The sequence below is a fragment of the Onthophagus taurus genome, chromosome 1 (genome assembly GCF_036711975.1).
Source record: "Onthophagus taurus isolate NC chromosome 1, IU_Otau_3.0, whole genome shotgun sequence".
NCBI classification, from domain to species: domain Eukaryota; kingdom Metazoa; phylum Arthropoda; class Insecta; order Coleoptera; family Scarabaeidae; genus Onthophagus; species Onthophagus taurus.
This window is the reverse complement of record NC_091966.1, coordinates 8,517,968-8,532,201: the sequence shown is the minus strand read 5'-3', so window position 1 is coordinate 8,532,201 and position 14,234 is coordinate 8,517,968. Positions and strand designations below refer to the sequence as shown.

Genomic DNA, 14,234 nt, shown 5'->3' with positions numbered 1-14,234 from the left:
TCGCTCTTTTAAAAAGACAAGGTAAGATGTATAAACTGAAAAAGTCTAAGGTATTGTCGAAAACCAACATAGAAAAATTTCTAAAAGAAGCGGACGATGTAGTTTTTTACTGGCTAAAGTAAATTGCTTAAGCTATTTCAATATTGATTTTAGAGGATGTTAAGGATGATGGCCAAGTATTTTGTATTAACATTCCGTACACAAAAACCAATGTTTCGCGTGAATTTTATATAATGCCTGGAGGCTTTGAAGGAATAATTATGGTCGAAATAATTCGAAAATATTACCACTTACACCTCCAACACGCCCATCACGAACGATTCTTCATTGGATACAGAAAGGGAGTTTGCATTAAACAGCCTGTTGGCATAAATACCTTTGGTAGTATGCCAAAAAAAGTTGCGTTATGTTTAAAATTAGAAAATCCTGAAGAATACACGGGACATTATTTCAGACGATCATCAACATCTTTGTTGGCGAATACTGAAGGAGATCTGTTAACTGTTAAACGACATGGCGGATGGAAATCCAACACCGTTGCAGAGGGATATATAGATACCTCATTGGAAAATAAAAAACAAGTAGCTCAGAAAATATTAGGTGCACAACGTTCAAGAAGTGAGGACAGCAGCAATCAACCTGTAGAAATAACAACTAAAAATTCAGCGACCTCATCTGGAATAAGTGTTTCGAAATGTAAAAACATAACAATTAATGTTTATAATAAATAGTATTGTTTCTCTTTAAATAGGTAGCACTTTTTCTTATATACAACTTGTTATACACTTTTTCTTATATATTTATTCTTGTATACAAAAGAAAAAGTGCTACCTATTTGCTCGTTTCAATAAATTAAGTCTGTTCTGATTGGGCTAAAAATGCGTTACGGAATGAAACCAGTGCGGTAAATGAATTTCATTATGTAACTCAAATCAGCCTAAATGAATGCGGTAATGATAACTTATCCAATCAGTCGTAGATAAATGAATTTTAGGCATTCTTTGCATTTGTAAAATTTCAGCTTAACATAATTTTTTTTATTTCCATGTTTCAAAAGATCCTCATTAATATATCACTGCACATTTTTTGTTAATGTTACCTTTATGTATTTCGAGTGTACGCGATGAATACAAAATTACTTCGGTTTCTTTTTAATTTCTGAATTTAGTTGTGCAATTGTGAATACAGTGCTCTGCTTAATTCCTTAACTAACTATCCAGGGAATTCTAAAGCCTTCACAAACAGCTTTGTACGTGAATTTGTATACTTTAATCGGCAGTTTTTTAACAAAATAATTATTGAATATTTCAAAACTTTTGTTACCTTAAAACTATATTAAATAACTATTAACAAATTTTGTTTAAATTTTCTTAAAATATGCTATACCTAGTTAATTAAATTACTTGAGTTCCCAATTATTTGTATATATTTAACATTATATTCAAAAATTCATTGTTAATAAAAGTATTCTTTTAAAAAATAAATGTTGGCATATAAATTTCTATATTACAGAGTAAATGAAGACATTGTTAATATATGTTAAGATAAAAGCTTTTTTTCGAGAACTGTTTGACCAGAACTATCGCAAAGAAAAATGTATGAGCTCTTTGTTCTTTGTCTAAAATTTTCTTTGCCCCATCACAATACAAAAAAAAATATTTAACTCGTGCGCAAGTCTGGACGTGACGGGGGCGTAGTATTTCGGCAATGCACGGCCGACGTCAGTTGCACAATTCGACGCGTCGGGATAGCAACAAGAGGGAGGTCACGACGCCTTCAACAACCACGCGACTTCGCGTCACCACCGGCGATGACCGCAATATCCGACGTAACCAATTTTCACAGCGGCATTTTCTGATTAATTCTCGCGGTTTCTACAAACTTTTCATTCAGACAACTTCACAGAAATAATTAGTTTGATGGCAACTATGAACTTTGTCGCGTTCTCTTTAACACTTTTGGTGGCAGCGGTGGTGAGCGGCGGCCCAGCTTGGAAGGAAACAACGATACAGCGCGGTGGTGGTCTTAAAATCGGTACAACACACGTCAATGGTAGAAATGTGAGCGCACCTCGCGGAACTGGAATTAAAGTCGGATCCGGTGTCAGTGGTAGAACGTTTAGGAGTACCACGACCGCAACCACGCCTTTGTTCGAGGAATTCTTTTCGATGTCGTCATCCTTGTTACCAACGGCTATCGATGAAATACGACCATTATATGTTGGTATGGTTGTACCACATACTTCTTTTGGACGAAGGGAGTATATTAAAGCGTTCCAAAATACCAAACGAGAGTTGCAGAAAAAATTGTTGAAGATGTTTAATAAATATGATTTGAAGATGCATATTGCTATGAAGGAATTAGTTTCTAATCCTACAGGTAATAAATTTTTTATAACTAATTAAATTAATTTTTTGACTTTTTTAATAAATATTTTTCAAAATTGTTTGAAAGGTGAGGGACTGTTTGAAAGAATTTAACATTAATAAATTTGTATCTATCGACAGTTGTACGCAGAAACTATGTGCTAACATAGTTTTTGCAGTTTCAGTTGTACCGGTTACAAATACCGCGAACACATCAACGAATACGCGTCGTCTTCCACAAATCCAATTATCCTTGTTCGACGGAAAATTCGCAAATTGGAACCAATATTTGCCAACATGGCAAAAGACAATCGATGGTAAACATAAATAGACAGGTATCGAAATAGGTGTTACTAATCGAATCGGATCTATTTTCCACCCGTATTGTAAAAGGTCTCAAACTTTATAAAGTTATGAAATAATAAATAATTTTTGTTTATTGTAAATATATTTTAATTCAAACAATTAAATTAAGCCGTGGTTTAGCAGGTTGATGTTTGTACCGTGGTTTGTACTTTTACGAATGATTACACCATGCGATGTTGAAGTACTACTACACTTAATGTTACAGTTTTCCGCACTTCTATTTGTGTTCACTGGTAGATGGTTTCTGACAAATTTACCACTCCACGTTGACGATTATCACCGACAAAATTTGCGCTGAACAGAAACCGTATACTTCATAAATAGTGTTCGACACAAAAAATGCGTCACTACATTAACGATTCTTTCATGGCAACAATCTCACAGCACAATAACAATTAAAAAATTTTTTTCTTAATCTATGGATTAGATAAAATAGCAATATTAAAATATATTGCTATTTTTTTATGTTGCATTTCAAAGCAATTTGATATCATAAATGGGGCAGCTAATAATTTTTGCCACCATTTACCTTCATAATTTCTATCATGCACTGCTGATGTGATGGATAACCTTGTTCAATATATTACGATTTAATTCATTAAAAGCGTCTTTGATGAATCCAAAAAAAAAATTACAAATTAATTTTTATTACAAAAGTAATGGGCGTACTGAAATATTTGGCGATTTTGCTGCATGATAAACAAGAGTAAATAGGATTTTATTTGAATTGGGAGTTTGGAGTGGTGAGAGTAGTTCGTTTTAGCGCCCTTTCAATATTATATTAATTGTTGCATGAACTGTAATGGCTAAAACGATAAAGAGGATATATTTTGTGCTTTCTGTCATTCAATTCGACTACTGTGACCCGAACCTGTCATATTGGAGCTGTGATTTACCAACGAAACAATCGATCTCTCTTGTTGTTCACCCCATTCAGCTCTTCGACGCAAATTCATCGCTTTACTTTCGACTGAACCCGAAGTGGTGATGTAATTAGCGCTACAACTCGCATGAGTGGCCGTTTTTTGCTACCATGATTTTGCATTCTAGTTACAAACGCGTAACTCCGCTGTTTTTCGATTTAGCGGCCATCCCTAACGCATTTCTTTTCCATGCATCTCAATGTATTATCTTCTAATAAGGCGACGACATAAAGTTCCTTCATCCTCAAAACGGTCGCATCTTAATTGTACCAATTATACAATATAGTATTTACAAAACAGTTATTTTAACGATGATGCTGGTAGCGAGACCTCTAGGAGATTTGGTCTTATGTGATTTTTGTTTTCTGGCGATTCAGTAGTTCAGATTTTCAGTAATCTGCGTTTTGGCATTCTCCCGACATGATCTCTCCATTCTTTCCGTCTGCGCGTGTCTATCCGACTTACTCCTGCACATTTTCCCTGATATCTTCCTGTCTTATGCGGTCAGCTAGCAGAGAGTAGCCACCAGTTGCTTGAAAAACTTTCATCTCTGTGGTTCTGAGAAGCTTTTTGGTTGTGATGTTTTCCGTCCTTGTTTCAATGTTGTATGTCATCATCAGATTTACAAACGTTTTATAGATCCTCACCTTACTTTTTGACTACACCACTACTCTTGTGGCTTCTGTTCCGATTTCTTCTCTCAGGTGTCTATTGCTATTTCAGAGATATTTCAACCTTAACGCACCACTTATATTTTTCGATTTATTATAATTAAAGTCAAAATTATCATACATTTTGAAAAACATATTAAGAATAGAGTACATAAACAGAATTATTTCGATAATAACAATAAGTTTGACTTAAATGAATTGTTGGAAATAAACGAAAATTAAAAATAAACAAAATCATGTAAAATAATCATTATTGTTGAACATAAAGAACTTGAACCGTATTTAGGTTATCGGTAACTAGTGTTACCACCTCTGGCTCTTATTGTAGCCTGACATCGTCGTGGCATACTTTCAGTTAGAGATCTGATGGTTTCTTGAGGGATATCTTCCCATACGCGAATAAGACTTTGTCACAGCTCGTCTAAGCTGTTAGGTGGTGGATGCTGACTTCTAATCATCCGTCCCATTATGTCCCAAAGATGCTCAATTGGGTTCAGGTCTGGACTACAGGGTGGCCAGTCGAAGGTGTAAAAGCTATCACAAAAGGTTCTAAAATGTCTGTTATGTATCGTTCAGAATTCAGAAGTCCACCATCAACGATAAAAAGTACCACGCGATTTGTTAAAGATATTTCACCCCATACCATCACTGAACCACCTCCGAATAATAAGGTTTCTCGAATGCTACATGTGGAATATCTTTCATTTGGCCTTCTTTACAGCCTTGGACGACGGACGATCAAAACTTACAAGGCAAAACAGTGACTCATCAATAAATAACACCTGCTCCCATGAAATGATGGATTTCCCAATCCACGTGCCTTCTTGCAAAAGCCAATCTGTTTCTTCGGTGGTTTGCAGATAATCTGGGACCAGTAGCTGCTGCCCGAGGTCGTAAATTTTGAGTACGAAGTCTTCTTCCTATGGTATCTTTACTAACTAACAGCAGTGCCATGAACCGCAGTTCGCTAAGTGCTCGAAGTAGCAAAAATCGATCCTCCACCGCATTTGTAGCTCGTGGCCTGCCTTGGCCACGTCGTCTAGCATAATCGTTGGTTTTTACAAATCTCTGCAGAAATCTCACGCCAAACCTTCTACCGAGTTCGCGATTTGTTAGTCCTTCATTGTACCAAATTACAATTTGAACACATTCATCACGATTTAAATTTCGTCTAATTTCTCGTTTTTCTGAATCCCTGTTGTTGTTCGTAAATTCTATTTGCTGCTATTTCTTCTGATAGCATTCTGTATATCAATTTTTGCATAGAACTCAGCTATCAGCATTCCAATTTCTGAGCGAGCTCTATCATCTCTATCTAGATCACTGTGGTCATATTTGGTGTTGTCTGTTCATTTTTAATGTTATATCTTAATATTTATTATTGAAAGATTTTATATTACAGCATCCAATTTTCATTGTGGTTCGTTTTTTGTGCCCATTTCGGTTGCATCAGCTTATCCAATTTTATTCGAGGCAGGTGGTAACCTCATACCACCGGAGTTCAGGGTTTTTGAAGCGGTTCAAATGTTTGTTAATTTGGTAAACTCATTCTTGATTTATTTGGTCCATTGAAAAGATTTTTGTCCATAACAATTTCAGAAGAGATGTTACGGCTGGGGATTTACGCTTAGATATGATCTAGCGGAAAACGAAAGACGCTGGAAGGAAGGAATTGCTCCTCGAGACACGTTCAAATTGATGGATTTAGGCATTGTGATACAGGCCGTTTTGGATTATATTCTTGGTACTGTACGGGTTGGGGTAGAAATTTAAAGGTGAGTTGGATTCACAGTTTAGATGCATAACATTACGTCCTGCAAACAGATTTTATACAGAAATATAAATCCCTAAGTATTGTAGCAAAAATCGTAGATTTATCCGCTTATTGACAAATTGGGACGCACAGGCACTCAAAAAAGTTTACTGTTTTTAAGTTGCCGAATCCTAGTCTCTCTCAGTTCACTCGAATACCGTTTTGCCTTCATAATACTCAATGTTTTATCCAAATCTTAAGCGCTTAAAGGATATTGTTAGGGAAGTTCAAATACCATTTGTCTCTCTGAGAAGCTACGTTTTAATAATTACATTCCTATTCGTTTCCTTGTCAAAAAAAGAAACAAAAATCTTAAAATAAATTCGTTTTCAAACTTGGTGTTTAATTTCGCTTAAATTAGAATTCTTAATTCCAAATAAGATTATAAAATTCCTTTTCATTATCATATCGGTGTTGATAACTGTTCAGAAAGCGTTATATAACTCTTTGAGCGTTCCGTTTGGGAATATATTATGAGGGGACTTCCGCTATGCACAAAGTCCAAAGAACTACGCAGTTTATGACGAAATATGGGGCCGTAATATGTTCATAGTATACGCGTCGTGGTGTTGTGCAAAAAGTGTGGCCCCTAATTCAACTTTGTGAGGCATAAAGCTTTATTCCAGGCATTGGTATTAGCAAACACGTCAAAGAAAACTTAATAGGATCGTAAGTTTATGAATAGTTTATGTGCAAGTAATAAACTTCCCATGAATATTTTACAAATTAATTTACAAAAATAATTTTCGATTTAGCAATTTTTTTTTTAAATTTTCTACAAAATTAATTACGAAATTCCTTCTTTCTTCGTGCTAAATTGAGAGAATGGTTTTATCTTGTATCCTATTACTTTCTTGTAGCGGAAAATGCACCGGATATGTATCGTGACACCTTTCCGTGGTCAAGTCCATTGTGATAGTATTTTCCACCCTGAAAAATAACTCGCCGAGTTGTGCGCAAGACGGAAAATGAAAGGGGCGTAGCAATTCCGCAATGCAAGGAAGCGTCAGTCGTACAATACCGCGCTTCACGACCAGAACATCCCCTAATTTCCAACATTTTGCGACTCTGAATTACGCGCTTAAAAATCAACTTGAAAAACGAACATGTAGACAATTAAAAAAAAATTTTTATTTGATAAATTAATTTTTCTTTGTTTAAAAATGAATTTTTATAATAATTTTTTATCATTAACTCTTTTGGTGGCTGTGGTTGTAAGTGGTGGACCAGCTTGGAAAGATTCTTCGACTAGTATTCAAAGGGGCGGTGGATTGAAAATTGGAGCGAATGTTAACGGACGGAATGCTAGTGCTCCTCCGAGAGGAAGCGGCATAAAAGTTGGTTCAGGAGGGCGAGGCTTTCGTACTACAACGACAATGATTCCATTCGTAGTCGAAGAACCTCCACCAGCCACGTTTTTGGCAACTACCTCCGCTAGTAGCATCACAGATGAAGTACGACAGATGTACGTTGGGATGGTAGTTCCTCACACTACTTTTGGCAGGAGAGAATATGTTAAAGCTTTTCAAAATACCAAGAGAGAATTGGGGAAAAAACTTGGAAAACTTTTTGAACGTTACGATATGCAATCTCATATTGTTATGAAAGAATTAACACCAAGTCCGATAGGTAAAGTTTATTATTAATTATATATTTTTATTATTATTTTAATAAAAATAATTTGATGATATATCAACCTATGACATAATTTTATTAAAAATATTGAACTGTTGGCAGTGTTAGAACAATTTCATTGCCAAAATTTGTGTGGAAACCTTGGCACACGTCTTCATAAATAATTTATCCATTTTGAATTCAATTTACTTAATAAAGATTTCAAAACTGCACGAAATTTTAACTATTCCGAACGCATTAATAAAATTCGTTATTTAACTTAGTCGTGCTGATTAAGTTAGTTTATATCAGTTTTTCAGGATTAAACAGAAACTGTTGAATAATCAAATTTTTGTTACTGTAGATATTTTTTTTCCTTTTTTGATTAATGGACAGTAAACCCATGAATGTTAATGTCGAAACGGGGTTCTCATGTTATTTTACACCTACAGTGTACGTAAATGGCCATATTTCATTGTTAATATGTACCGCGGACAACAAACCCACCTGCTGCCCTCAGTGCGTTTCGAAAATTGATACTGAATGAAACGGGAGTATTGGATATGTTATGCACGATTTTACAGCGTCGTTGACATAGATGGCGGTGTGAGGAGCACATACATCAACGCGGGTACAAGTGAAATTGGATAATGTTGCTATATCCGGGTGACATCCCATGATTTAAGAGGGATTAGTGGGGTTTAGGTAACATTATCGATTTGGAAACATCAAAGAAAATTGTATAACTATTGTGCAGAATTGGATACTTTCCACGAGGTTTTAAGCGGTTTAAAACTGAATACGCTGCTGGTTGTGAACAATCGGTAATCGCTCAATAATTCCACTTAATATTTCAATGTTTGATGTTGATAATGAATCATTTTCACATTACAAATACCTCTTTTTCAATTGTAGCGTACGTTGTCCATTTGGAGGTATAGTTCGACTAAAATATTAAATCGGCTTTGATTACAGATTCGCAAAATTGTTTAATGTTACTGAAAGCTTCATAACTTGATGGTCAAAACCCGGTTTAATTAATTTATAATTTCGTTCAAATGTTTGCAAACCAGAAAACTCGTTGTGAAATAGTTCATAGCTACTTCAGGTTATTCAAAGTCACTTAATATTGGTTGGTAATTATTGAAAACTTGAATAAATTATTAAGAACTGAGATGTGAACTATGCTTAACTATTACAAGATATTCTAAATGATTAATTAATGAAACGATAACTAGTTGATAATGGTTGAAAACTTGGTCATAGTTAGTTCGGGTTTTTTAACATATTTGAAAGTCGATAATTATTGAAAACTTTTCCAAAAGGTTAAAAATCGCTACAAAGCAATTTCATGTTATTCAAAATGATTGATAATTTGTTGGTGATAATTCAAAACTTGTCTAAAAGATTTACAACCAGGTGATAACGATACCATGCTCATACAATCTTATTCTAAAAGCTTGATAATTTGTTGGTAATCATTGAAAACTAGTTTAATTGTTTACTACCAGGACATTGGAAAATTGGTTGGCAATCATTGAAAATCAGCTCATAGTTATGCCATCTTGTTCAAAATGATTAATAATGTCTTGGTAATCATTAAAAACTTGTCTGAGCGTTTTACAAATGCGTCATAGCTATGACGTGTTGCTCAAAATGATTGAAAATTGGTTTGCAATTATAGAAAATGGGATCATAGTTATTCCATCTTGTTCAAAATATTTATAATGTGTTGGTAATCATTGAAAACTTGTCTAAACGGTTTACATCCAGATCATAACTATGCCGTATTGTTCAAAATGTTAGAAAATTTGTCGAAAATCATTGAAAGCAGATTTATAGTTATGCCACCCTGTTCAAATGATGGATAATTTGTTAGTAATCATTGAAAACTTGCCTAAATGCTTTACAACAGGTTCATAGCTATGTGGTGTTGTCTAAAATGCTTGAGAATTGGTTAGAAATCATTGAAAACGGGCTCATAGTTATGCAATCTTATTCTAAAAGATGGATAATTTCTTGGTAATCATTGAAAAGTAGTTTAATTGGTTACTAATAGGACATTGGACAATTGGTTGGCAATCATTGAAAATCAGCTCATAGTTATGCCATCTTGTTCAAAATGATTGATAATGTCTTGGTAATCATTAAAAACTTGTCTGAGCGTTTTACAAATGCGTCATAGCTATGACGTGTTACTCAAAATGATTGAAAATTGGTTTGCAATTATAGAAAATGGGATCATAGTTATTCCATCTTGTTCAAAATATTTATAATGTGTTGGTAATCATTGAAAACTTGTCTAAACGGTTTACATCCAGATCATAACTATGCCGTATTGTTCAAAATGTTAGAAAATTTGTCGAAAATCATTGAAAGCGGATTTATAGTTATGCCACCCTGTTCAAATGATGGATAATTTATTAGTAATCATTGAAAACTTGCCTAAATGCTTTACAACAGGTTCATAGCTATGTGGTGTTGTCTAAAATGCTTGAGAATTGGTTAGAAATCATTGAAAACGGGCTCATAGTTATGCAATCTTATTCTAAAAGATGGATAATTTCTTGGTAATCATTGAAAAGTAGTTTAATTGGTTACTAATAGGACATTGGACAATTGGTTGGCAATCATTAAAAACTTGTCTAAACGTTTTACAAATGCGTCATAGCTATGACGAGTTGCTCAAAATGATTGAAAATTGGTTGGCAATTATAGAAAATAGGCTCATAGTTATTTCATCTTGTTCAAAATATTCATAATGTGTTGGTAATCATTGAAAAGGTGTCTAAACGGTTTACATCCAGGTTATAACTATGCCGTATTGTTCAAAATTTTTGAAAATTTGTTGAAAATCATTGAAAACGGGTTTATAGTTATGCCATCATATTCAAAATAATTGGTAATTTGTTGGTAATTCTTGAAAACTTGTCTAAACGGTTTACAACAGGTTCATAGCTATGCGGTGTTGTGCAAGATGATTAAAAATTGGTTAGAAATCATTAAAAACTGTTTAACAGTTATTCCAGGTTATTTAAAATCATTGCTTAATTATTCAAAAGTTGTTTGAATCTTTGAGCTCTGGCTCATCGTTATTTCAGGTTGTCAAAATGATTCAAAAGTAATTAATAACCACAGACAAGTTATCTAAATTATTCAAAACAGGTTTATAATTATATCAGGTTGGCCAACATGATTAACAATTAGTTGTAAATCATTAAGAATTAGTCCCAATCATTGAAATTTAATTCATAGTTATTCTATGACGATCGAAATGATTGAAGATTAGTTGGCAATCATTGAAAACTTTTTCAAAGGATTATTGCCGCTTCATAGCAATTACATGTTGTTCAAAATGCTCAATCGTTGAAAAGTTGTCTAAATCGTTGAGAAGTTGTGGGTAGTTACTCCAGATTATTCCAAATAATTCAAAAGTACTTGGTAATCATTGAAAAGTTGTCTAAATTGTTCAAAATGATTGAAAGCTAATGTAATGATGGTAATGATGTCTAATTAATTAAGTGGATCCCAAATTGTTAAGAATTTTTGAAGCTAATTTGTAATGTTGCCAAATTGATCCAAATGTTACAAATTTATTTTCCTTTTGCATTCTATAAATACCAGTAAAGTTAGTTTTTAACAGAGACACTTTTAGCTTTATCTCTTCAGTTTATTAGTTGTTATTTATTAATCTTTTTAATCCCGTACTAATTAATGTTTTATAGACATCATGATTCTTATTTTCATTAAATTCTAGATGAAGTAATTTTGTATCGTAATAAACTGTATGTGTAACCGTTTTAGTGTTATTGATATAAACGTCATAATCAATTGGTTTCTCTTGTTCCAAGTTAACCAGTTCCATCATCAGAATTCATAAATTGCTACCCACGTTATTGTAATCCTTTGTGGTTGTCAAGCTTTCATTCCAACGTTCCTTTAAAATTCACGAGCAATTCTCCAGCCATATCAAGTTCATCAATATCCCGTAAACATTTGTTAATTAAAAATTCACATATATGTACATAATTTGGTTATGAATTCCAATCTCCATCAATACTCTCAAGAGATCCTTGCAATTTATTCGTCAATTTTCGATGTTGTTTCAATATGTATCCAATTTACAATAAAAATTAATTTACAAATGCGAGGTCCTATAAATCTGCATTCGTTTTTATTTGAACTGAAAAAGGGCCTCGAATTAAGGCGTTCGATTCGAGACTTCACATCTGTTGAAACGCTAAAACTCAATAAAGCGTTGGTTTTAAATTAAATTACGGACATACTTTTTGTAGTTAAATTTACGAACATTTGGTAATTGACGTTTGAAAATGGATTAAAGACAAAAAGTTTTCTTCAAAACGGTTTAGAATTAAGAAGTGGATATATTTTAGATTACAAAGGAATCTTTGAAGATATCATATACCAAATTTTAAGTTTGCAAGACAAACAATTCATTTTATATGCAATTTTAAAAATCATTAATCTATTTTGACACTTGTTGAAAATGTGGTTAAAGAAAAAAAATTGTTTTCTCCAAAACTGATAGGATTTAACAAATGAAACTTTTTGAGATTATAAAGGAACGTTTGATGTTAGCTTGTACCAAATTATAAGATTCCAAGTTGACCAGTTTATTCAGAATAAATGTTTAAAAATTGGCTATATAAATAAACGTATGTTGAAAATGTGGTTAAAGAAAAAGATTGATTTCTCCAAAATTTCGTGTATTTAAGGAATGAAACTTTTTGAGGTTATAAAGGAACGTTTGATGTTAGATTGTACCAAATTATAAGCTTCCAAGATAACTACTTTACTTTATATACATTTTAAAGTTGCCTATTTAATAAGATATATGTTGAAAATGTGGTTAAAGAAAAAAATTTTTTTTCTCCAAGACTGTATAGAGTTAAGAAATAAAATTTTTTGAGGTTATAAAAGATAGTTAAGGTTAAGTTGCACTATATTATTAGCTTGCAGGGTTAGCAATTATTTTATGATTTTTTAAAAAAGTTTGATACAATGATAGAAAAAATGAAATGTAAAATTTGAAAAAACGATATACAAACTTTTCTTGTATACACCCGCAAAATCATCACATCCATTGACAACGTGATGTCCTTCTACGCTATCCTTGGGACTTTTGCAGGATATTCAACGTTTTCTATTTGATTTATGTCAAGATTTTCTCGCTTTCCTTCGAGAAACCTAGAAAAATTTTCTTTACGGTGCAAAGTACGTGTCGAAAGCAATGTTTGCGACTGGTTTCACCAATATTCCCGAATAAAAAAAAAAGATTGGGGACTTGCCAACTTTCAATGTCACGTCGTAAATAATCCAAAAAAGAAAACTTATTCAAACAATTTTTTACTGGTAAACCACTTACATTAAATTGGTTGCTTTAATTTAATAAATTCATTTATGAGTTTGTTTTCGAACTGCTCAAGTTGATTAAAATGGTTTTACTAACTCTTCTCAACCGAGAAGAGACTTCTCAAGAGGGGGTAATTTGTTGTGGATAACGGAAGATGAAAGTGTACGGAAAAACGGGAACGAAGTGTAAACGGAGTTAATTTAATGGTTTGCGTTGAAATATTGATCAAGACCACAAACCGCAAACGGATCGGGTTATTTCCACTCATTCATTAATTGTCAAATTAAAATGAATCCGGAAAAACCATTTATAAATGTATTCCATTTTCCCATAATCTGCTAATATTTATTTTATTTTATGATAATGCGTTTATATTATTACCATTAATTATTTTAATAGGTATCCATTCTACCTTAATTTATTATCGAACCGATTTGTTAATAAATTAGAGTGAATTTAATTTAATAATCTAGTTGTAATTTTGATTTATTATTTAAATTTCTTTACAATTCAATGTCGATGCAATTTCTCTTCATCATATATGTAACATATTGACCGGGGGGCAATACGCAGAGTCGCCTGCTTCAAATAAATAGCTTAACACAGTTTTGGAGTTAACGCTACGGTTTGCCCACACACAGATCACAAACCAGATTAATTAAAAGATTATTTCCAAGTTTATTTGCAAAAAGAGTAACTCGTTAGAACACCTGAGCTTTTTATTATGATAACCAAGCCCTTTGTTTATTTGCATGCACAAAGTAATCCGATTACAGTTAAATCAAAAATTGACTCCGACTAAAAATTCTGGTCTCCAAATTTATGTCTTTCACGATAAAAATAGCTAATTTAAGATAACACCCAATGGTTTTAAGAAAGTCTTCAAAAAAAAAGAATGATGATAATAAATCGAGGGGGATTGTCAATCACGTTCGCGGAGTTTTCCGTTTCACGTGATTTCCCAAAAAGGAAACCTAAAAGACAATCATCGGAGCGAAAAAGTGAAGTTATTTTTTACGGTTCATCAGTTAGGCCGCGCCCCGCTGATAAAGCTTCGTGGAGTCATAATCGATTATTCTTTTGGCGAATTGAGGCGGAGAAAAAAGG

At 33.2% G+C, this 14,234-nt stretch overlaps 1 protein-coding gene across 4 annotated transcripts in view; it reads left to right on the top strand.

The window, feature by feature from the left end:
* The first annotated feature begins 1,759 nt into the window (after positions 1–1,759).
* Positions 1,760–14,234, top strand: part of LOC111414869 (NMDA receptor 2) — a 165,273-nt gene continuing 152,798 nt past the window's right edge. Inside the window, exons 1-2 of one of the 4 annotated variants that reach the window (XM_071196248.1) lie at positions 1,760–2,100; positions 7,487–7,768. In XM_071196248.1, coding sequence (XP_071052349.1) covers positions 1,920–2,100; positions 7,487–7,768 — 463 coding nt within the window. In that variant the 5' untranslated portion in view covers positions 1,760–1,919. Of the gene's footprint in view, positions 2,380–7,180; positions 7,769–14,234 lie in introns of those variants that run through there. The other 3 variants (XM_023046324.2, XM_023046323.2, XM_023046325.2) reach the window with 3 other exon arrangements.